Genomic DNA, 25,621 nt, shown 5'->3' on the forward strand with positions numbered 1-25,621 from the left:
TACTGTTGCATAATAAAAAATATGTTTTATTATTTCTTAAATAACCTGATTATGTTCATGATTTATGTTCTAAGTTAAAAGTTAATGGTTTATTTTTCTTCTTTTAAGATGATTTGCCAAAGAAAAGACCATCCCAAATCTACAAACCCTCTGACCCAGAGACATTGGCTTACCTTGATTTTAGTGTATCTACAACTGGAATGCTTGCAGGGGTGAAGGTATGTACAATTGGTTGGTACTTATTTCTCCCTTAAACGTTGTTCAGGAGGATAGAGCATCTCTGATTCCTGCATCATAGTGGTGCAGTGCAGTCTTATAGGTAACAGAAATGCTGTGTCCAGATTGGTGACTTCCAACCACTGCAGATTTGAGGAATAATAAATACATGATATGTTATGCTTTACAATTTCAGACTTCTTTCCTATCTCCGCATCCTTTTCATCTGTGTCTAAGAAGTATAATATGAGTTTTTTGGGTGTTAATTAATTTAATTTAAGTAAGTAATTTATTTCTATTTTTAATTTGCCCAGTCCAGATATTCTGTCTGAATCAGCTTTAGGACATGTGTTTTTTAATGTGTGTGTTTTTGCATAGAGCAACTTTCAGCTAAATATGCATCCCATTAAGATTATGCCAGGCACATGAGTATTTCTATGCTGCATTTTCCCCCAGTAAGTTTGTGTCTTTGTTTCATTATTTACAAAAATGTAGCTGTGTATCTTTGTTTTGTCCTTTTTGTGTGGTGTTGGTGTGTGTTTTTGCTGCTGTTTGTGTTTTTAGCGTTATCTGCATGCTTTCTACTAATCGGCTCAGTAGGATTCAGAGGTAGAGTAATAAAAGCAGGGAATAACACTGAAAAAATGTAGATATGATACAGGAACATCAGTAAAAAACGCTATAGCTTTCCTGTGCACTTATACGGACCCTTGTATGCCCGAGGCTATAGGCCATTTGCATATGGGTATTAATTTATTCTCTTTATCCTGTTTCATGTTTGACAGCTGAGCTGAGGAGAGAATGAATTTCGCATAGAGATCATCAATATACTAAAGCAAAGTTGGTGCCTCTGGACAGTCTGTTGTTGAGGATGTGACGCTCCCTTACAGAAATATAATCAGTCACTCACACTGCATTACAATACACACGCCAGCTCCCACACTTCTACCCGCTACACTCCAATAATTAATGTCCAATCACTGCTGGACCTCCCAGCAGGTAAACTGTGCCAGCTGGACCCCAGACATCCACCTCTGTCACACCAATGACTACTAAAATCCCATATATATCATTATCAGCAACTGACAAGTAATTCATTAACCCCCGTGTGCACTTACCCTAAGTTTGTTGTGTTTCAGTCAGTTTGAGAATTGTTGTTCCTTATACCCCACTTCCTTACAGGAATGTAATGCTGAACACACACTTGTGAATCGAAAGTGATCAGTCATCTCAATCAAAATCCAATTAAGATTAATCAGAACTTGATCAAGAATGCTAGAAAATGCTGCTAGACAATGAATGATCCTAATGGTTGTGCTGCTATATGTCAGGATATAGGCACTTCTCAATTCAATGATGCATGTACTTGGTTTGATATTCTTTGATCGGTACAAAATACAGGCATTTTTGAAGTGAGCAAATCGCACAGTCGGTATTAATGATGCTGCCTCAGTAATCAGATAATGGAAAAGTGAGTGTACAGGAAAGTATATTAGGCCTTCAGTAGACGGTAAGCTTTCCTCTATGGTGCTGTAGAGTGCCTCAATGCTGTCACTAGATTACAGTGTGTACTGCTATATTATAAAAATGTGAATGCTCATACACTGCAGCAGTGTAATGCCTTTCAGTTCAATAGGAGCATATTTAAAATTTTAAGTATGACCTTCATCATCAACATCAACATTTATTTATATAGCCCCAGCAAATTCCGTAGCGCTTTACCTTGGTCCAGATTTATCACTCTATATCCTCTTTGTAATTTGCTTCAGTTACACAAACTCTCATGGTGCTGCTGCATTCTGTTATGTTTGTACAATTGTTTACTGCACAAACACATATAATGATATACTAGACCTAAACCAGGGTCTCCGAACCTATTGGACGGAATCCAAACTATGAGTGTCTTGGGTCTCGATGATCATCTACGATGCAGACCTATTCTGTACTACCAGCCAATGCGCTAATTATTTGCTTTGTTTTGATACTATTTTGCAACTCTTCCCAATTTCCTATTCATTGAATCTTACAGCAAAAATATGTTTAATTTGTGGCCAACAGTACAACAAAGAGTACTCTTATAATGAAAAAAATAAAGCTAAATAAAAGCTGGTATATACCATCTACATAATGCAGTATAATATACTTATCAGTAGATCGGCCAGGCAAAACTGTTTTTGAGTTGTTAGATTGTTCACCCGTTTGGTAAATAAGTCCTATGGCAAATGTTTTTTTCAATGTGGCCCAGTAGTATATTGGCCTATGGGAAAGTTTTCAGTAGAAATTCTCTATAGTCAGGAAATACTGTCTGAGATGTTGCGGGGAGAAGGGATGGGGACAGGGCCGGATTAAGGGAATGGAGGCCCCTGGGCTAAGGGGCCCTCCATTCCCCGCGAGGCCCCCAATGTGAGCCGTCCGCCGCCCCCCCACCCCCCGCGAGGACCCCCCAAAGCACTTACCTGTCAGTGCAGTCCTCCGTCCCGGCGCGCTGTAAGCTCCTTACTGAGGAGATCTCACGAGAGTTCATGAACTCTCGCGAGATCTCCTCAGTAAGCAGACTACAGCGCGCCGGGACGGAGGACTGCACTGACAGTACTCAGCAGCATCGATCGGGCCGGGGGCGCCCCCGCCCCCGACCGATCAATAATGCTGCTGAGGAGTTTGAAGGGCCCCCTGGATGCCCGAGGCCCCTGGGCTATAGCCCAGTTAGACCTCGGGTTAATCCGGCCCTGGATGGGGATAAAGCACAGCTGCCGTTTGTACACATTAGCTGGAGTGACATTTATCCTATTTTTCCAACAACGCTATATAATTATTATCCTATTTGAGCCTAGGATCCCGTTTATTTTTGTGAGTACACTTTGGGATCCAACAAGGATGTAAAAGCATGATTCATGTTATATTAAATTCAGTACCAGGCTTGACAATGCAATGACAAAGATTTTGGTGCTAGACTTCCTAGGCTTGCGTTGCGGGGCCTCCTAGGTTAGCGGTGCGGGGCCTCCTAGGCTTGCGTTGCGAGGCCTCCTAGGCTTGCGTTGCGAGGCCTCCTAGGCTTGCGGTGCGGGGCCTCCTAGGCTTGCGGTGCGGGGCCTCCTAGGCTTGCGGTGCGGGGCCTCCTAGGCTTGCGTTGCGGGGCCTCCTAGGCTTGCGTTGCGGGGCCTCCTAGGCTTGCGTTGCGGGGCCTCCTAGGCATTGAATTGCGGGACCTCCTAGGGATTGAATTGCGGGGCCTCCTAGGCTTGCGGTGCTGGACCTCCTAGGCTTGTGGTGCTGGACATCTTTATATTGTAGTGAAAGGGTTACTTACATATATGGTTAGACTATTTATTTTTTATAATTGAAAGAAAGAGCGTCTATTTGAAAATTGTTTGTAGAAAATATTTGAAATGTTTCTTTAATCTACTTACTGTAATATCAACTTTAATTCACAGAAACAAACTGGTGTCATAGGAAAATTACCAGACAAGTTATTTTTAATTAAATATTCACAACAATGTTTTGGCTCTAAATGTTTTCATAACAAATAATTGTTATCCTAGGATAAAGTTTATGATGTACTGCACATGTCTGTAATACATATGCAAACAAATGCGTTCAAAGGCATATGAACTGTTTATTGCTGCAGAGAAGTTTTTCAAAGATATTATAACTCCGTTTAATGGCTCCCAAATGAATATACTTATTTTGTAATATATTTATATTATGCTTTCATATAATAAAATATATATATATATATCTGCAAGTAACAAAAACAATAGATAGTACAGCGTGTAATTCTGAAGAAACAAAAAAGTTGATAATGTTCAAATAATGTCCCTTAGACAAATAGATATTCTCTGTTCAGGCGGCTGCCAAATTCCCACACAACCAGATGGTGGACTGGAATAAATCTACAACAAAATAAGTGGGAGGGGGCGCCGCATAGTATAATACTGTATATAACAATACAGAAAGGTGTACACAAGCCAGAATTTTAATCACCAAGTGGGTATAGGCACTCAGATAATATGGGTGAGTCAGTAGGAAAAGAGATAAAAAGCACTGTGGAACGCCAACACCATGCCAATATATTATGCGTACCAAATAGAAAACCTTTAAAGCTTATCTGTAGATATTGCTGGTATCTTCATGGGTCAAATTAGACCTTGTGCCTCCATTATTCTGGACTTAGCTGCTTGGTTCCTGTTAAAGATACCCAGATAAGCTCATTTTAAGTTTTTTTTATGTAAGTGCACATCTGCATTGTTTTACATAATAAATATGTTGATATACAGTATTATACTATGTGAGTTTCTTCCTTTCCATAACCCTGGATATTACTGAGGGTATATGAAGTGTCAGTTCCGGATTCCACGAGTGCTGTGTGAAGCATTTTTTCATTCCTAAGGGGAATTAAGGTCTAATTTGATCCATGAAGATACCAGCTATATCTACAGATAAGCTTTAAAGGTTTTCTATTTGGTACGCATAATATATTGGCATGGTGTTGGCGTTCCAGAGTGCTTTTTATCTCACCCATATTATCTGAGTGCCTATACCCACTTGGTGATTAAAATTCTGGCTTGTGGTACACCTTTCTGTATTGTTATATACAGTATTATACTATGTGGCGCCCCCTCCCACTTATTTTGTTGTATATATCTATATCTATCTATATATATCTCTATCTATATATATCTATATATCTCTATCTATATCTCTCTCTCTCTCTCTCTCTCTCTCTCTCTCTCTCTATATATATATTTTATTATTATTATTATTAATATTTATTTATAAGGCGCCACAAGACATCCGCAGCGCCGTACAGAGACAAACAAAATCACAATACAATGGGAGACAGCACAGTACAGAAAACACAGCAACTCAGTACGCTCAATGCACAGCTAGAGAGGGCGGGGAAGGGGGAGGGAGGATCCGCAAACGACGGGGCCCAAGAAGGAGGGCGCGGAAGACAGGGAGACCCCCAGGGGGGAGGAGGGAGCGAGAGTGGACGTGGGGTGGAGGACCCTCGAGGAGGAGGGCTAAGTAGCTGGAGAGCAGAGTTAGAAGTGGTGGAAACAGGAGGAGAGATGGCCCTGCTCAGAGGAGCGTACAATCTAAGGGGAGGGGTGGACAGACAGAGAGACGCAGGGGAGAGAGGGAGAGTAGGGGGACAGAGGCAGAAGATAAGGTAGGAAGTTAAGTGGGAGACAGAAAGGCTTTAAGAAAAAGGTGGGTTTTTAGGGCCCGTTTGAAGCTGGACAGATTAGGGGAAGTTCTGATGGAGGGAGGGAGCTTGTTCCAGTGGAGGGGGGCAGCGCGGGCGAAGTCTTGGATACGCGCGTGGGAGGAGGTTATAAGGGGGGAAGAGAGGCGACGGTCAGAGGCAGAACGGAGAGGGCGGGATGGAGCATGAATAGAGAGGAGGGTGGAAATGTAGGGCGCAGTGGAGTTGGCGAGGGCCTTGTAGGTGAGTGTGAGGAGCTTAAAGAGGATTCTGAAGGGGAATGGGAGCCAGTGAAGGGCTAGGTAGAGGGGGGAGACAAAAGAGGAGCGGCGAGAGAGGAAAATAAGCCTAGCTGCAGCGTTAAGGACGGATCGAAGGGGATCGAGATGAGAGTGGGGGAGGCCAGTGAGGAGGAGGTTGCAGTAGTCCAGGCGGGAGATGATCAGAGAGTGGATAAGGCATTTGGTGGCATCTTGGGAGAGGAAGGGCCGGATGCGAGCGATGTTGCGCAGCTGGAAGCAGCAGGATTTAGCAAGAGAGAGGATGTGGGGGCCAAAGGAGAGAGAGGAGTCGAGGATGACACCAAGGCAGCGAAGTTGGGGGACAGGGGAGATAGAGGTGTTGTCGACAGTGATGGAGAGGTCAGAAGGGGATGGGGTATGAGAGGGAGGAAAAACTATGAGCTCAGTTTTGGCAAGGTTAAGTTTGAGGAATCGAGAGGACATCCAGGAGGAGATGGCAGAGAGGCAGGCGGACACCCTAGAGAGGAGGGAGGGAGAGAGATCAGGAGAGGAGAGGTATAGTTGAGTGTCGTCAGCGTAAAGGTGGTAGCTAAAGCCGAAGGAGCTGATGAGTTCACCCAGGGAGGAGGTGTATAGAGAGAAGAGTAAGGGTCCCAGAACAGAGCCCTGAGGGATCCCGACTGGAAGGGTGGATGGGGGGGAGAGAGACCCAGAGGTGGTGACAGAGAAGGAACGGTGAGTAAGGTAAGAGGTGAACCAGGACAGGACTGGGCCGGAGAGGCCGAAAGACTGGAGGGTGTGAAGGAGGAGGGGGTGGTCAACGGTGTCAAAGGCTGCAGAGAGGTCAAGGAGGATGAGAAGGGAGAAGTGGCCCCTGGCTTTTGCAGAGAGGAGGTCATTGGTGACTTTAGCCAGGGCAGTTTCAGTGGAGTGGAGGGGGCGGAAACCAGACTGGAGAGGATCAAGGAGGGAGTATTCAGAAAGGTAGGAGGTGAGACGGCTGCAGACGAGCCTCTCGAGAATTTTGGAGGCAAAAGGGAGAAGAGATATGGGGCGATAGTTCGAGAGAGAAGTGGGGTCGAGATTAGGTTTCTTAAGAATGGGGGATACGAGAGCATGTTTGAAGGAGGAGGGGAAGATGCCAGTGGAGAGGGAGAGATTAAAGAGGTGAGCGAGGTGGGAGCAGGTGGTGGGGGAAAGGGAGCGAAGAAGGTGGGAGGGGATGGGATCCAGGGGGCAGGTAGTGGGGGGGGAGGATAAAATGAGAGAGTGGACTTCCTCGCCGGTGGTGGGACGGAAGGAGTGGAGGGGAAGGTGGTTGGGGGGGGAGGACAGAAGAGTGGGAGGGGTGGAAGAGAGAGTGGAGGAGGAGATTTCAAGTCGGATGGCCTCGATTTTAGAGGAGAAGAAGGAGGCGAAATCAGAGGCAGTCAGGGAGGAGGGGGCGGGGGGGAGGGGAGGGGGCCAGGAGAGTGCTGAAGGTGGCAAAGAGGCGGCGGGGGTTAGAGCACTGGGAAGAGATGAGGGATTTAAAGAAAGATTGTTTAGCGAGTGAGAGGGCAGAGCTGTAGGATGAAAGGATGAATTTAAAGTGGAGGAAGTCAGCCAGGGAGCGGGATTTTCTCCAGTGACGTTCGGCGGAACGGGAGCATTTTTGGAGGAAGCGGGTAAATTTGGAGTGCCAGGGTTGGGGTTTGGAGCAGCGGGGGTGGACGGAGTGGGCAGGGGCGACCGCGTCTAGAGCGGAGGTGAGGGTGTGATTGTAGAGGGAGACCGCCTGGTTGGGGCAGGCCTGGGAGGAAAGGGGAGAAAGGAGGGTATCGAGAGAGGAGGACAGAGAGGCAAGGTCAAGAGCATCGAGGTTGCGTATGGACAGAGTAGGTTTGGGCAGGGGGAGGGGAGCAGGAGAAGAGGAGAGAGAGAAGGAGAGGAGATGGTGGTCGGATAGAGGAAAGGGAGAGATGGAGAAGTCGGAGAGATTACATAGGTAGGAGAAGACAAGATCAAGGGAGTGACCAAGGCAGTGGGTAGAGGAGGAGGTCCATTGGGTGAGACCAAGGGAGGAAGAGAGGGTGAGCAGTTTGCTGGAAGCAGGGTAGGTGGGGTTGTCGATGGGGATATTAAAGTCACCGAGAATGATCGAGGGGAGATCGGAGGAGAGGTAGTAAGGAAGCCAGCTAGCAAAGTTGTCAAGGAAGAGGGAGGTGGGGCCAGGGGGGCGGTAGATGACAGTGACGCGGAGATGGATGGGGTAGAAGAGGCGGATGGAGTGAGTGTGAGGATACCACCCTTAGCTGGGATGGAAGTTACCCTCTGTGGGATTCAACTCACTCGGGTAGACCAAGATATATCCAAAATAAGACTTTATTACGACAGCACAACACCACAAGACGTTCACAAGTTACAGGGTAAATGGTAGCACGTATCCTCCAGCAGCCTCCTGCAGTCAGCACTCCAAAGTCATAATCTCTGTCCCTTTCAGGGTCTTATCCTCCCGCAATATTACCACTACCGTTTAGCAAAACAGTTATGGTGTCTCCTAGCCTGGGTTACTAGCTCACACCAACCCTGTCCTGGTAGGGTTCCCTCCAGCGGCACCACAGTGCCTGGCCCAGAGTCCTTTTCACTGATGTCTTCTACACCAGGATCCTCCAAACTAGCATCGCTCTCCTGGCATTCTCCTCGCCCTCCCTCATTTTCTCTATCCACAGGAAGTAGGGTCAAATGTCTCAAACCTCCCCTTTACAGAAGGGGTCTCCCAGTCAACAATTTAGCTCCTAGACATACTGTCCCTGTTACCTTGATTAGACAATAGAATGGCTTGACTCAATTAGCTGTTTTGGCTGGATACACTACACATGGGGTTACAATAGTACATCAAGGAATGACACTGCACGCTTACATGGAACAATAAGACTTTTGACACAGTATATCAGCAGGGTTACACAATATAAGTCTGTGATACCCTTTGATACAATTACATTTATATTGACACATATTGATACATTTCCCCATGCTATTTCAACCAATATATTACTGTGGAGGCACATTGCATATGAGTAGAAGTTCTAACCTCATTACCTCTCAGGTTATCTGTTGACCTAGCTAATTAACATGGGCTGCCAGCTAGTTAACTCAGACATTGTTCTGATAAAAAACCTCACCTCAGCTGCACCCCATACAATACACATTTGAGACAAATGGTAATTACATTAGCTACCACAAGCAAAATGACTGCTGTTGTTCTGATATTTTCACACAGTATGGCAATATTGTTTCTATTTATACTACATACAATATCACAGGTAATAGTATGGGCAAAATGTGTCTAATAACATGAAATAATAATACACATAATACACCAATGCTCTGGTGTATATACTTAGACTGGGCCAAGGATTAAAAAGTACAATAAACCGTGAGAAACGGGTGATGATTACATAGTTCTCAGTCCAGTAGTACCCCGTTTCCTCACAGTGAGCTTCAAAAGAGGAGAAGGAGAGGGAGGGTTCAGGGGGAATGACACGAAAAGTACAGGTGGAGGAGAGGAGGAGGCCAACTCCACCGCCAGGGCGGGCACCAGGCCTGGCGGAGTGGGTGAAGGAGAGGCCACCATAGGAGAGGGCAGCGGGGGAAGTAGTATCAGAATCGGAGAGCCAGGTTTCAGTAACGGCAAGAAGGTTAAAGGAGTTGGATAGAAAGAGGTCGTGGATAGCAGTCAGCTTGTTGCGGACGGATCTGGCATTCCAGAGGGCACAGAAGAAAGGGGGAGAGGAGAGGGGAGAAATGGGGATGAGGTTAGCAAGATGAGCAGCGCGCGGGGGATGGCGGGGAGGAACGGGAGAGGTAGGGCGGGGGGAGAGTATGGGTATGGAGTGAGAGCGGGGAGGCATAGTAGGGAGAGAGAGTAACAGAACAGTGAGATAGTGGGGACAGTGAAAAACAGGTAAGAACAAAGGCAGGAAGACAATGAAAAGGTGGAAGATAATAACGAATTAGGGCATGGAGGGCATGGAACAACAGTACAGTGAGATAATAAGGACAATGAAGACAGGTAAGAATGATAGCAGAACAGTAAGATAATAAGGACAGCGGATAACAGGTAAGAATAAGCAGGGAGACAATAGCAAGATGGAGGACAATAACCAATTAGGGCGTGGAAGGCAAAGAATAATAGAAGGAGAGGTAATAAATATATATATATATATATATATATATATATATATATATATATATATATATATATATATATAATATATATATATATATAATCTCCTTATTTTGTAGCTTTGCTAAACAATGCTTGCATGTTTCCCCACCTCCTTCCAATGTTATATAGCACAATAACCAAATCTCTTCCACATGTCATCTATATAACAGAAAATGTAGCAAGAAATAAGTGTATTGATATGCAAAATTGTCACTGTTTTCTACTGCTGACTGGCATATATTGGCCCAGTGCTCTGGGGCCTTCCTCAGATCCATGCCTTTCTGTAAGTGGTGCATAATGATATATGCTGGGACTACACATGGAGACAGGGCTGCAGATAACAGAACGTGTCTGTCTTACAGATGTCCCATGCAGCCACTAGTGCCTTCTGTCGATCCATTAAACTTCAGTGTGAACTCTACCCGTCCAGAGAGGTGGCTATTTGTCTGGATCCTTATTGTGGACTGGGCTTTGTCCTATGGTGCCTCTGTAGGTATGTTTTGAGTGTTCAATTTATTCCAAGTAAATGTGTTTAATTTAATCTACTTTTCTATGCTCTTTGTATAAATACTTTACCTGTATACAGCACGTAATGTTACACTACGTTCTTTGTGTACTTCCTTGCTAAATATGCCTGCGATTTTGTGAATTTTCAATTAATTTTGCTTTTCACTTCTGAAAAATATGGCATGAATTATTATAAGTGGCGCTAAATTCAAATCCAGTCCCAATATAGTTCATACTTGGCTGCTGCTGGACTCCCTCCTACCTGCTATAAATTAGCCTGGATAGGCCAGGTATTATTCTTTCATTATATTACACTGTACTTGCTATAAAAGAGGTTGTGGAAAGAGACATCAATAGATTTGAGATTCGATTACTACTACAGATAAGCAATTTTTATTTATTATCTGGTGCGTACAATTACATCCACGGGGTGTTTTGGTGTTTGTTATTATATTGAAACAATATTCCACTATTGCTGCTTTCCATATGTATCTTGCATATGGTGTGGAGCCTTGGACAGTATCCGGGTGCAGCCTGTGAAGTACACAACGTTTATACACCTTATCAAAGAATCTATTCGGTGCGCATACACAATGTCCCCTTTTTTTGGCTAAAAGTTCCATAAATATTACACTATCATGCACTTTGCTTTCCTTTTATCCATTAGAAAATATATATATATATATATATATATATATATATATATATATATATATATATATATATATACCGGTGTATATCTAATATATAAATGCTTAGTGGCGTCTGTCTGTGTGTGTGTGAAAAAAAACAAAAACAAGTTGCAGCGCCACCTGCTGGGCAGAGTTATACACTGACCTACTAAATTCTTAGTGTGTGTGGGAAAAAAAATTCAAAAAGGGCTGAAATTTGGTAGGGCTCAAACTCATTTTCGTGAGGTAATTTTACCTCATGAACACACATGTGTAGAGGCGTGCGTTAGAGTGTGTGTGTGTGGAAAAAACTATTTTCTCAGAAAGGGCTCATCCAATTGACCTGAAATTTGGTATACTGACATTATTTGACAAAAAAATTAGAATAGTCAAGTCAGTTAACTTCCATCATCCCCCCTTCCCCCCGTGGGAGGGGTAGTAAAGGCTAAATTTACGAGTTGAGGGTCAAACTCATTTTCGTGAGGTAATTTTACCTCATGAACACACATTAAAAAGGCCGCTTACGTCGGGAAGTAACGCTCTTTCCCTGAGGAGGCCTGGGCTAGGTCCAAATGCATGACAAGAAACTTTTTAAGACCTTAAGTAGCTTGATTTGACTAGAATGCATGAGTATCATGCACGGGTTAACTTGTACATATATATGATGCAACAGTATACATCATTGCTTCAGTTTACTTCCATTCATCAATTTTTAATATTTCACTATAAGTCCTTATGCGATTACATATCTATTATTAGGCCCAGTAATTTATGGGCACAAGTGTTTTAGTACTCATATATATCAATTTTAAAGCATAGTAATAAAGAATGACATTTTAGATTTAGTTACGGATATCATTGCCTGCCTCAGTAATACACATTTTCTTTCTTCTTACCATGTCTAAGTGCACACCCTCTCTGTGCTCTCGGTAGACTCCTGTGCAAAATTGTTCAACCTATATATATATATATTAATATTAGTATGTAGGTGAGGAATCAATGTTTTTTTTTTTAGATTTAAAAGTCATCAGAACAAAATGTTTAATATATATTGTGACAAAGCTTTCCACTTTATACCTCCACCTTAGAACACAACCAGGAAAGTTTTAATTCAACAAGGTTGATGCTTGAAAGGTGGAGACATATAACGAAATTAGTACATGTAATGCACTTTTCTGCTGAGAGGTTACTTTCTGGTAAGGATGGCTTTATAAAGGGGGTTGGTATAAGTAGAGAGCACGGTCATTTCGCTAGATAGAAAAAAAAAAAACATTTGTTTTGTAAGGATTAATTTATTTCCTATGTTGAAGCGCTGAATATCTTTCACGGGCTAAATCCATGTTTGTACACACACCCGTACTTTCAGAGTGTTTTATGTGTGTTCTTAAAGCTTATTAAATGCTATTTGAATCTGATAGTCCAAAAATAAGTAAGCAAATGAACCCGTACACACACACTTTCTAACAAGCACTTGCTTCACTTTGTTCTTCTTTGTGTCAATTCAACATTATGAAACCATTGACGCTCTGTACAATACGATGGAGTTCTATCTTGTAGAGACTTGGTGTGAGCTGGAGAATGTATCACCTGCTACTGTCTTTGTAGCCAACGAGTCCTACTTGACCTGAGTCTCTCTAGTGTCTCCTCACAGACCTCTTTATATCATGTGATCAGCTGTATTAGTGATGGAGGTGTTCCCTCTTAAAGGAATTTCTCGAATCATGGTTGCAGGACTGTTCTTTTAACACTCAGTGGTATCTCTTGGTGATATTGTATTAGGACAGAGCTGGACAGATCCCAGTAGCCAGGGAGCCCAATGCACCTAATCGATTCCAGCTGGCGTCTTACTTTTGGGAGTCCTTTCTGCTGTCAGCGTATGCACGCCTTCCCTGGCTCCCTAACATGTTGCGCTGTTTTCTCCTCTTGCATGTAAGCAAGTCAGGCAAATGTTTGCTCTTAATTCTTGAAAATGAACATTGTTTTGTTGTTGCTGACTAGACATATTGTATATATTTTCATTAAAAATTCAATTCATTTGAACAACAAAAATCAAGAAAATCTGCAAAACATGACCTGATGAGTTCTTATCATGTGAACTAATGGAAGCTAATATCTGATAGTTTGCTATGGGTTACATCACATGTAAAATTTGCAATACGCTGTTAAATACTAATAATGGATACGAAACAATTATAAAAGAATAATGTGATATAATGATTATAATGAACAAATAACATAAAAATAATATATTTTGTCTAATGAAATACAAAGCAGACGTGTCCTGTATTATAAATGTAAACCCTGCTTCTTAAATGGGCATATTCAGCATTCATATGGTTTCTTTATTGCTCATTGCAGTCCTGTATTGGCAAATAAAACATATGCCATAGATTAGCCACATAAAATAGTAAATTAGATTTAGTAGCTATGTTACAGGTCCTAGCGGGCTGCATACTCAGCAATGTTCATGTCATAAAATACTGCTGCTTGACTCCTACTGCATGCTAATATATCTCATGTCTTTACAGCGTATATTCAGGACACCAGTCTATTCTGATTCCTCCCTCAGAGCTGGAGATCAATCCTGCCTTGTGGCTTCTCGCTGTGAGTCAGTACAAAGTGAGAGACACATTCTGTTCCTACTCAGTAATGGAACTTTGTACCAAGGGTCTTGGCTTGCAGACGGAATCCCTAAAGGTAATAAATGCATATATTTGTCAGGCACGCTACAGTGTCATATAGGATAGCTTTATTGTCCTTGTTTTCTTTGTATACAGTGTTATTAAAGTGTCTTTATAAGTAATATATTTACTTGTGTGTTGTGTTAGTCGTATGTTGTTCTGACAATCATGGTGTGCTTCACTAAGTAGAAGTGATCCCCCCCCCAACAGGTTGGTTTCAGCCTTGTAGATATTCTATTCTAGAGAGCACATGCCCGTGTACTGTTGTGTACAGAAACATTGCAATAGCTGTGCAAGGTATTGTACACCTTGAGACCTTCTCTTTACTAGATACCCATCCTGTGTAGTAAATCAGTGCCCCCCCCCCCCCCCCCAGAGAATCCATTGTCACCTCATAGAATCCTACACTCAGCAACAGCGCTGGAAGTGAGGGTGTACATGGTGGTATGCCATAATGCCACTTCTTCTACTGCCTTCATGGTAAGACTATCACATTCCCATTACATTTCTCACACCGCCACTTCTAAATTTCCACTTCAACCACTGCTCAGTACCATAGATGGGGAGGTGCGGAGACTTCTTATTACTGGACGATGACTATGACATGGGCATTCAGAAAGTAGGATGGGAAGTGTCTATTGAATGTGGCATGTAGTTGGATGTCTGCATTCCCTGTACTGCATTCAGTATGGAAAGTCTCATTTCCTAGTAATGTGCTCTGGTGCTCAACAGTATTTGCTATGTGGTAATGGTGATAGGTATCCTAAGGGTGGAAGAATACAAGAATACATACCTGCCTACAGTCCCATTGTTTGCAGTTCAGTACAGATTTCTGGAGTTCAAGAGACGTATCGTACAGGAAAAGTGGTGTAGGCTTGAGGGAATTGGGTGATTTACCATATGGAGTGCTATGAGGCAAACCAATATATTACATAGGGCGAACCAACTGCTATAAAATGTCAAGCTAATGGGAATATTTTTTATTATTGAGTCATCTTATTAGCCAGCCAATCGTAGTCTGTCCTGTTCTCATGAAATTTTAAATGAATTAAAGTTCCTGTTACAGAATGTTCAGTTTCCCCAGAGTGCTAATAATGGCTCACTCTTTAGCTTTTGTTATTACAACCATAGGCAGCACCGGGTTATATAAATGACTAACCGTCTCCCACATGGCAGTAGATTTATTCCAGTATACCAACTTCTTCTCTAGTTATTTCTCTTTTTTACGTTGACTCTCTTTTCTGTTGGCACTTCCTTTTGTATGCATGAGAAAGCGATTAGACCATTTCAGCACTCCTCTGGTAGTGTAAAAGTAATGGCCTATTCCACTGTGCTTTGGTTAGAGGATATAACCTGCAGCTCCATTCGGTTTTGTACCATCCAGGTACTTTTAAGTTAATTCTTGATGATCTGTAGGTTAATCTTTATTTCATAACCTTTTTGTGCAGCTGTGAAAAGTAAGGAAAAAAATTAACTCGGGGTAAATGCATCATGCTGAGAGTTTTTTTCCTTTTGGGTTTGAAAAGTGGAGATGTTGCCTATAGCAACCAATCAGATTCTAGCTATCATTTTGTAGAATGTACTAAATAAATGATAGCTAGAATCAAATTGGTTTTTCAAACCCGCCGGAAAACTCTCAGCTTGATACATTTACCCCTTGATGTTAACGATTATAGAGGTTTATTTGATAGTACAACATTTTTTTATAGCTTTTCTGGGCGACTGTGTATAATACATGCATCTTTCATAATTAATAGTTATATTAATTAGGAAAGAGACAAAACTTTGCCACTTCTAGTGAACCACGGTTATGTTATAACCACATGATATCTAGTCCAAATCACTGTTTTGGCAAACCAAGCAGATGGAGCTCCTAAGATTTCTATACTTGTACTAATAGATACTTGTTTTCTTACACTAGTTATATGTTTTTTTTGTGGAGACATTAATGGCTTTTGTCACTTTGTCTTCTAGGCAAGGGGCTTGGACCTCTCTAGAGTACGGACCTGTGTGGTAGTGGCTGAGGAGCGCCCTCGAATTTCTTTAACCCAATCTTTTTCAAAGTTATTTAAAGACCTGGGTCTCCATCCGAGGGCTGTAAGCACATCCTTTGGCTGCCGTGTTAACCTAGCCATATGTTTACAGGTACAGTATTTTATTTGGGGGGTTTTGCAATTATTTGCATAATAGAGAACAATGGCAACTTATATGTTAATGTCTATAGAGTTATTCTCGTACTAGTTTATTTAAATAAAACACGTGTTGAGTTTCAAACATTTTTGTCAATGTTTTTAACCACCTTTTTCGTGCTGTAATGGGTATCACTTGCACTGAAGCTGCCTCTATAGCACTTTACATGTGCAGGAATCAATACCTTACACAGATGAGCTCATAAAAGACCAAATCAGTCTGTAGGTGAATTATTTTCACCACACTAACCAATGTAACGCTCTGAATGCCAGTGGGCAAAACATTGACTCAAAACTAGGGATTCTGAGTTTTCCTCTTTGTGCCCTGGAAATCTTTAAATACTGATTTTCCTTGTTTTATTCCTGAAGAGTCTGGATTATTGTAGGATTACATTATAGAACAGTATTAATCTCTTTTTCACTAAAAAAAGCAAATTAGTTATTTACAGACTGGGCAACTGTCACGAACAGCACTCACCTGAGTCTACGTGATGCAGGTGTGACACAGGGTTAACCAAATCACAACCACCTGGTCTGTTTAAAATGATTAAATCCTTCCCTATCTATGCCACACACTAGCTTTGCGATACTAATTATACCACCACCAAGGTTTTTTCTGACAAGAGCTGACACTCTTATTTAGGCAGCCTTCGGTTCTCCCTAACATTAATCTAACACAATTTACTTTTTATCAGAGTTCACATAAAACCTCAATGTTCTCCTTGTTTCAATTATGTAGCGTCTTGACCAAACTGTCGCGTGAATTCGTAAGAACCCAGAGACTAGAGACACAGAGAATAGGATGTAATTTAATATGGAAAATACATCCACAATGCTTAAGATAAAAAGATAATAAAAGACATACAAATATAGTGCAATTGTTTCTTATAAAATAAAAAGGATAAAACACAGAATTGATACCTCACTTAGAATCAAGTTTCTGGTGCTGGGAGAAGCAGAAAAAAATGGAACCTCTTCAATAAAATGACTCCCTCAGAGTGAACCACGAGTTACATTTTCAATACAGTTTTAAAACCAAGCTACAGGCCCCCCCCCCAGCCCTCTTTCCTGTGACCCTATTCAGCTTGAATCTGTCATTAACATACAACCCAGTCTCTGCAGTCGGCATGTCTGGGGCCTCCCAAACATGTGTTGGACTTCATTGTCTTGCAAGAGATATCCTCAAAGGCTTTCACATTTGCGTCCTGCCATAAATGGTATAAGGTGCTACCCTTATCTACTAGCCCACTCTGGGTAGCTTAACATACACAAAACCCATTGATCTAACAGCTTCAAAGAGAACCATGTCACACTATTTCCAGGAAGTAATTCACAGACATATATTTGCAGATTTATGCCTAAGAATTAGCTTGCACATGACACCTCCCCGTTCTAAGGGTGGCATATTTTAAAACTGAATTCCTTTTGTCTATACAGTATTACATATAGGCTATATTAGCCCATGGCCTCATTGAGCCAGACCACATGCTGAGCGGTACCTAAAAGTCTATTCACGTGTCACAAATAGTCTAGATCTCACCCCGGGAGTCCTTTGAACTGCCCCCAGGTGACACTTATATCTGTTCACACTGGGGTGTGCAAAGCCATCAAACACATTTACATCCGACTCTGCGTCTTTAACTGTTACACTAGCTTACAATGGATTCATTTGATACAACCTATTTACACTGCAGTTATGAATTATCCCTTATAAATAACTGCAAGCTCTCTATGTTCACGACAGCAACCTTCAGGTATCATAGCGTTATGGCACACCTGCTCAAAAGACTGCCATGCAAATTGCATACCCAGAAGTATGTGCTTCAGATATTAAGTGGCTTCTTGTACATATGTCCCTAGGAGGAGTTTAAAGCAACTCTATAACATGTTCATTCTTTCAGTGGGGCTACCTCTATAGCACTTGGCACGCTAAACGCATATTTTAAACAAACAGCAGTCTATAGGCAGGTGGTATCTTGTCTCGCCATTGCCTAGCGTCATGCTCTGAATGCCCAATGAGCCAGCCATTGATTCAGACTTCTGATCCAGATACTAAGTAGTAGTATTTAACGTGTGTAATGTGTATGTGTGGTTACTGTTAATCGGTGGTGAAAAAACTGCTGTATATAATGAGAGAAGGCAACTGTAGGATATTGTAAATGCTCTGTTTATTTATTTGGGGGGTCCTTTTGTCCTTAAAGCGTGATATGCAAACAGGTAAAAGCGATAATAAATTACTGTAGCATACATTGCTGCCGACACATTATTAATTAAGGCGAATAAAGCCAGCCTTTGATGACCTGGAAGGAAAGGGGGGTCGGGGGAGGACAATCACAGAAATATGGCAGTGTGCAGTGATCAGCATCTGAATGATTCAGATCACCCTCTTTAACACCCATAAACCAGTAGCATGGCTGAACACCATATGGTCTATGTGCAAAGGTTGAGCTGCCCACCACCACACAATGTCACCTTTGTCTCATATCTGTCCTTCGTACAGCCTTTTTTTTATCCCTGGAAACATTTGTCTTTTCGAAAAATCCCATTTCTTCCATATTAACCAATAGTGCAGTACATATCCGGACTCACCATCTGTGCTATTGTCTGTACATTAATTTAATATTAATGAACAAGTTTGTTTAAAATGCAGTCAAACAGCATTATAACCAAGCTCAGTAGTTATATCATGATGATGGTGATGAACATCAGCCTAGATAGCGCTATATCTGACATGCTTATATGCACCTGGTTAGTAGCAAAGGTTTGGTGGAAATTATTTTAAAATGTGCAATACTTCAGTTACATAGTCTTTGTGGACTATTTTGTTGTTCTAGGTCTCCTCCAGGGTTTGACATATTGTAGCATTTATATGTCACAAGCTGTTTGTTACACTGTAAAAGCTTACCATCTGCCGCATTCTGTCTCCAAACATCATGTTTATATAACATTATGGTAAGCATCTCCACAGATGTGTTTTATTTCTACCTGCTTTGAATATAGTCTAGAGGTGTTTATTCTGTAACAGTTAAAGTTTTTCTACAAGACTAATTACCACTTACGATTGGAAAATGCCTGTGACAGCGCATGTCGGGTGCCATGGTAACCAGTACTTGCAGTCAGGTGCTCAATGAAGAACACTTCATTGACTGCAGTGTATTCTCTTGCAATGAGAGCAGGAGTCACAATGTCACAAATATGAATGGGCACATAGTAAAGCAGTAGGATCTATCATCATACTAGTTTACATACATTAAATACCTCTAGGAAAAACAGGATTTTTGACACAAGTGGGTAAGGAGCCTAATAGGCTAGCAGAAGTGTGCTTATTTAGTCTTACATTGAACCATATCTGTCTTGTAGATTAGAAAATGTAGGCTTTACCAATACTGTTATATCAAGTAGAGTGACCTCTAGTATCTAGTGCAAAGTGACTGGACCAATGTTATCCCAGGATGTGCATTTCATAACATGGGACATACTGTCATGCACAACAGTGTCATTTTAGAGGTAGCCAGACCTGCAGATGCTATGGGACCAATTTTCCCTCTCAACAATTGCTTCTCTCTGTCTCTTTTTCCTTTGAAATCAACCCTCTTTTGGAACTAATGTATTTTTAAACTGTTTTACTATCTCTTAAATGTTTCCACTTGAGTTCCAATTTTGTAACATTATTATATCATCATCATCACCATTTATTTATATAGCGCCACTAATTCTGCAGCGCTGTACAGATAACTCATTCACATCAGTCCCTGCGCCATTGGAGTTTACAGTCTAAATTCCCTAACACACACACACAGACAGACAGAGAGAGAGACTAGGGTCAATTTTGATAGCAGCTAATTAACCTAGTAGTATGTTTTTTTGGCGTGTGGTAGGAAACCGGAGCACCCGGAGGAAACCCACGCAAACACGGTAGGAACATACAAACTCCACACAGATAAGGCCATGGTCGCGAATTGAACTCATGACCCCAGAGCTGTGAGCCACCGTGCTGCCCATATTATATTCACTCTTCACTGTCTTGTGCTCTGTGTCTTGCTGTGGCTTATATTTAGGGATTATGGTTTTTCGGATTTAAAAAAATTTAAATTTGATTCCCTCTGTCGCATTCAGAGACCTTCTACATTAGACAAAGAAACGTCAGCAAGTCCCCTTACTGCCACCACTGCCCCATTCTTACATAGAAACTAATTGTACGTCACCATTATATCTGTCATCATTTCTGCTAATTGTCGTGGTATCGTGGCCTTACGATGGATCCCAGGGAATTCCCAAGGGCTTCACCAAGTAGGCCGTGGGCTTCCCTAACAATTCTATAAATATATTACATATTTGTGCATGTGAAAAATCAAAACAGGAATAAAATCACAGAATTCCCCAATACTGAAACCTGGAATTCCTTTTTATAATCATATGTATCTGAAAAACTGACCAGGTCTGTGTGTCTCTTATGAGTGCAATAAAAAGTGCATTGTGCATCTTAAATGACCCTCTTTGTCTGCTTGTACATGAACATAGGCCCAGGTGTTTGAGGTTAGGTATCCCTCACTGCAGTTAAACGTTAAAACAAACTTTTGAACCAGCCACATTCACTGATTTATTTATTTATTTTTAATGTATTTTCTCTTGAGATTATGTGACCAAGGGCGTCTACACTGTAACATGCAATTATATATGTGTGCATGTACAGCAGTCTGGATGCGTAAGTGATATTGGAATATATTTTTATTGAAAAATAATTAGTTAAGCTTTGTCTAGTTCTTTGAACAATCTCCTATTTGTTTTTTGTTTTTTGTTTTTTTTTAAATTTTGAATGCCTGGAAAATATGAATAATGTGTCGGGTGTTGCACAGCATGTGGAAGGTTAGAATCACTGCAGTAATGTAAGAAAGTGTGCAGCCTATGGAATGCTATTAGGACACGTTAATGAAAATCATTCATAATTTGAGAACCTAGTAATAGAAACAAGGATAACCGCACCAAGTTAATCAATAGAATGATCTATAACACATCCCCAATATTATTGTTTATACAAATATTCCAGATTTTGATTAATTTGAGAAGCGTTGGTACACCCTTATCTGAGATATGCTTTATTGACAAGATCCTCTTTCGCACTGGCCATCAAGTGTTTTTACCATTATTCTTGACGGCTTAACAACTATTGGAAGACATCATTAGTTAATACATATATGTAGATAAATAAATGTATCCGAGTCAGTTATCTTTTATTGGGAACATACAACATTTGTCCATCTAGCTGTTGTGGAAGTGCAAGGTTCAGCATGCCCTGCCAGTCAGTGGGAGAGAATGCTGGAATGGGTAGTTCCACAGCAGATAAAGAGCTATAAGTTTCCTAAGATTGATCTATGTCCATACACTGAAAACTAATCTGTGTAAATAAGTCCCCCATGGTTCCCATCCAAAACCTGGAAAGTCTGTTTTGGGTATAATTCTATAAATGATATATTATCAATTTGCCGGTTCCCCAATGTCTGCCATGCTTAGGGGACTAGCTCCTGCCGAGGTGAGGTTTTTGTCTTACCGCAGTACAAGCAGTGTGTTACTGATTGATGACACAGTAGCCGGAAAAGCATTGCAGAGCCCTTAGATAAAGTAATATTCTGTGATAATGTATAATTTATGGAACTCTCCTTAAAATGAATTATCCTTTTTAAATAGGTTTTTTTTCTCTTCTTTTTCCAAATAGAGATATATGTGAAAAAAAGGAAGTAATTTTGTAACTTAGTATTTTCTCAAACTCTTAAAACATTCATAGGCCTAACAAATGTGCTTTCAGTACATGTATTAAAAATTCATAAAATTGGAAGCACAAACACATTATGAATTTAACATTTAAATAATTTTTTTCATTCATAAGAGACTGAAAATGAGGTAACTGGGGCTTTGCCCATCACATTTATTTTAGGAGGGGCTAAGTGAGGAATAACTATGTAGCTCTCACTGGTGTTGTAGCTGTGTAGTGGTCTTGATATGGTAACTCCAGATTATTTATTATTTATAATCTTTCTAATTTCAATACACATTGTATACAATCACATGAGGAGTTAACAGAGATGTTACATTTTTTGTTGAAATTCAAATCCTCCATTTGATAAGGGCGAGATTTATCAAACCATCTAAACAGGAAAAATAGATTTGTTGCCTATAACAACCAATCAGATTCTAGCTATCATTTACCTACAACATCCTAGAAAATGATAGCTAGATGGCATTCTGGGTAATGAAGTTTTTAGACTGAATGCTGCCTATAGCCTGCTGTCTACTTACTTTATTAAACAGCATGCCAAACTAATCTACACACCAGATTAGTAAAGACTGGTGTGCTTTGACCTCTAAATCATCCCCTACCTGTTAGGCAGGAATTTTAAATTCAGAAGCTGCTATCGTGTCCAGAGAGGATCAATATATCTTAAAAGCCTATTTAAAATGTTCAAACTAAATGTAAACACGAAGGGGTAAATTTATCAAACTGCGGGTTTAAAAAAGTGGTGATATTGACTATAGCAACCAATCAGATTCTAGCTGTCGTTTTTGTAGAATTTTCTTAATACATGATAATTAGAATCTGATTGGTTGCTATAGGCAACATCTCCACTTTTTCAAACCTGCAGCTTGATAAATTTACCCCCAAAAGTGTTTTTTAAATAGGTTTGACTAAATTATTACTAATTTGCTAATTACTTAAGACACACATCTGTCTATTTTGTTTAACTAGAAGATAATGTGCAGTAATTTTATTTAATTTCTATAGGTTGAACAACCCCTCAAAAACATAAGACTTTTCAATCTCTGGGCTGTTAACATCAGTTTGCATAGTGCACTGTGCATGCTCAGAAAAACAAACACATGTATGTCAGCCAGTGCAACGCCTCCTTACAATGGGAGAGGTAGAATGGGAGAGGGAAGGGGCTTGCAAAAGCAGTCAGACTATTATTATTATTATCTTTTATTTATGAGGCGCCAGAAAAAGGGCTTACAGGGGAGTACAAAAACAAAGTGCAGTAAAAACAAAGTGCAATAAGGATAAACAAAGTGCAATAAGTATAAGTATCAACTAAGCAGAGAAAGGTGCATAAGTAAAAGTGAATTTCAGTGTACAGATAGAATGGGAAGGTGAGGTGGGGAGTGAATAAGGGGTTGAGCCTGAGCCTAGTAGTGAGGGCTCCACTTACAGGTACATATATATATATATATATATATATATATATATATATATATATATATATATATATATAAATACATATATATATATATATATATATATATATATATATATATATAGTAATCTGAGAGTACAGTTTACCCTTTTCTCGTGTATTTCTGTGGGTTTTTTTCTATTGTATAAGAGAAGTTATGTATAAGTACTCAATGTGCTGTATAATGGGAATTAATGTGTAATCAGTTTTTATTAAAAAAAAAAGTTTCAAGAAGTTGGAAGAGAGTCATGTACATTAAATGTCTTTGAGTTGAAAATCTGACATATTGTGTTTATATGGCGTTGGTGGATTCCAGTTCTATAAAGTTGTTCTTTTCAAGCGTGTTTAAATTAGCTATATATGGGGATGTATATTTGTGTTTCAGTGTACATGTATTTTATGATAAATGACTATAGATTATTATATAGACCAGGCCTGTCCAACCTGCGGCCCTCCAGATGTTGTGAAACTACAAGTCCCAGCATGCCCTTCCAGCTATCAACAGGTTGTCTACTGGCAAAGCATGCTGGGGCTTGTAGTTTCACAACACCTGGAGGGCCGCAGGTTGGACAGGCCTGATATAGACCTTATAAAATCTGTCAGGAATGACGTATGTGCCAATTGACAGATGTCACTCATTTGCATAATTAATTACTTTTATAGAGGGTGAGGGAAGGGTGAGAGACATAAATATAGAGTTCTTCTATAGGAATGGTAATCTGATTACCTACCTTACAGTGATTATATGACTGCCTCACTGACTGTTAGGGGCCGTTTCAGTCATCCGCTAGGTGCCGTAGTAGCTTCATACGTTGTGTTTCCTGATGTTTGGTAGTGATCTTCGCTCATATTTTGTTTGCAATTCATAGAGCTGAGAGCTTTGTTTTGTTTGGTCAGTTTTGCGCACATAAACGCAGTGAGCGAAGCTACTACGAAACCTCAACGCTAATTGAAAAGGCCCATAAAACAGTGTTCTGCTGAATCCACTATATAAAAGCACTGCACCATAATGTATATTTAGTCTATTAGGCACATTGAATTCATATATAAAGTGTTGCAAGCTTACTTTGCCTTTCAGTTACCAACTTTTTGTAGCATTTCATTTACAGCATCACTAAGGGCTATGTGCATTTTACTGCTGCGGGAATTACTTTTGGTAACATGTAACTTAAAGGACGACTCCACTCAAAACTGAAAACTGTAGTTTGAAGGGAGATGGAGTTAAAATAAAACCAGTTAGCATACTTTCCTTGCATCGTCATTTGCCTCATCCGCTGAGATCTCTGATCACCTCATATTATGTTATTACTTCCATTACCCTCATAGGCACTGGTTTTATTTCCCTCCCCACTGTGGTGATGTAAAGCTGAGCGTTGTGACGTTGGGGTAGGGTGGGATTTAATAACACCTCACCCACTGCAGCGTGATGTTTCAAAATGTGTGGATGGAATGTGATGACGCAAATCGTGTCATGTCGCTGGGTAATGCCAACCACTTCTCTGTTCTGCCTGGCTTCCGGGAGATTACCAGACTCTCTCAGAGGTCTGGGAGATCACTATTTCGGAAGTCTCCCGGACATTTCAGGAAAGTTGGCAAGTATGACTTCACACAAATCTGCATCTTTAGCTATCCAATTTTAAATATGAATAAAATGTTATCATTGTGAATTAGATTAAATATTGCTGTTCCTGCCTTTTCAGAAAGCTACCCTGTACTGATTTGTAGTTTTACTTATGAAGAGAGAGATTTATCCATTATAAAAAATGTAGAGAAATAACAAAAATACTTAGGAGTATATATACTAAACTGGGGGTTTGAAAAAGTGGAGATGTTGCCTATAGTAACCAATCAGATTCTAGGTATCATTTATTTAGTTCATTCTACAAAATGACAGCTAGAATCTGATTGGTTGCTATAGGCAACATCTCCACTTTTTCAAACCCGCAGTTTAGTATTATAGGAAGTGTGCCTTTTTCCCCAAATGCAATTAACTGTAGCTTACTATTACATTTTCACAATGCATATAAACATAAACATTTAGAAAATCTTTCCTGTCAAACATTACCATGTGATAATAACTTGATGATCCCTTATAGGAGAACTTTTATACACGTTTGAAATGTTTTTTTAAAATAAAGAGCTCATGTGCAGCATCCAAGCAGCCAATGGTAAATAACCTAGACTGTAAAGATGAATGTGGGCTGACACCTACCCACAGTGACGGCAGCCAGTTTGTGTTCTGACACCATATTCATGAGTATGTATTCTAGCAGTAGACCTCAAGTCTGTGCCTCATACATTGGTCATGAAGTGACTCCGGCACTGCGTATAGACTATAGAATTATACTCTCTATTGCTTTTAATAAGAATGCCTATGACTAGAAAACATGAATACTGTTATTGGTGGATGATTAGAATGACGTTCTTTCCCCACAGAAATGCTTACTCTGCCATTATAACTTTGTGTTGTTTCACT

General features: G+C 40.6%; 1 protein-coding gene across 9 annotated transcripts in view; it reads left to right on the top strand.

Annotated features, from left to right (window-relative positions):
• The window catches only part of DIP2C (disco interacting protein 2 homolog C), a 382,732-nt gene that overhangs the window by 316,118 nt on the left and 40,993 nt on the right, over nucleotides 1–25,621 (top strand). For all 9 annotated transcript variants that reach the window (XM_075212090.1, XM_075212092.1, XM_075212091.1 and 6 more), the window contains 4 exons: nucleotides 109–218; nucleotides 10,237–10,367; nucleotides 13,581–13,749; nucleotides 15,708–15,878. In XM_075212090.1, the coding sequence (XP_075068191.1) occupies nucleotides 109–218; nucleotides 10,237–10,367; nucleotides 13,581–13,749; nucleotides 15,708–15,878 (581 nt within the window). The remainder of the gene's footprint in view (nucleotides 1–108; nucleotides 219–10,236; nucleotides 10,368–13,580; nucleotides 13,750–15,707; nucleotides 15,879–25,621) is intronic.

Source organism: Mixophyes fleayi, chromosome 5 (genome assembly GCF_038048845.1).
Source record: "Mixophyes fleayi isolate aMixFle1 chromosome 5, aMixFle1.hap1, whole genome shotgun sequence".
Classification (NCBI taxonomy): domain Eukaryota; kingdom Metazoa; phylum Chordata; class Amphibia; order Anura; family Limnodynastidae; genus Mixophyes; species Mixophyes fleayi.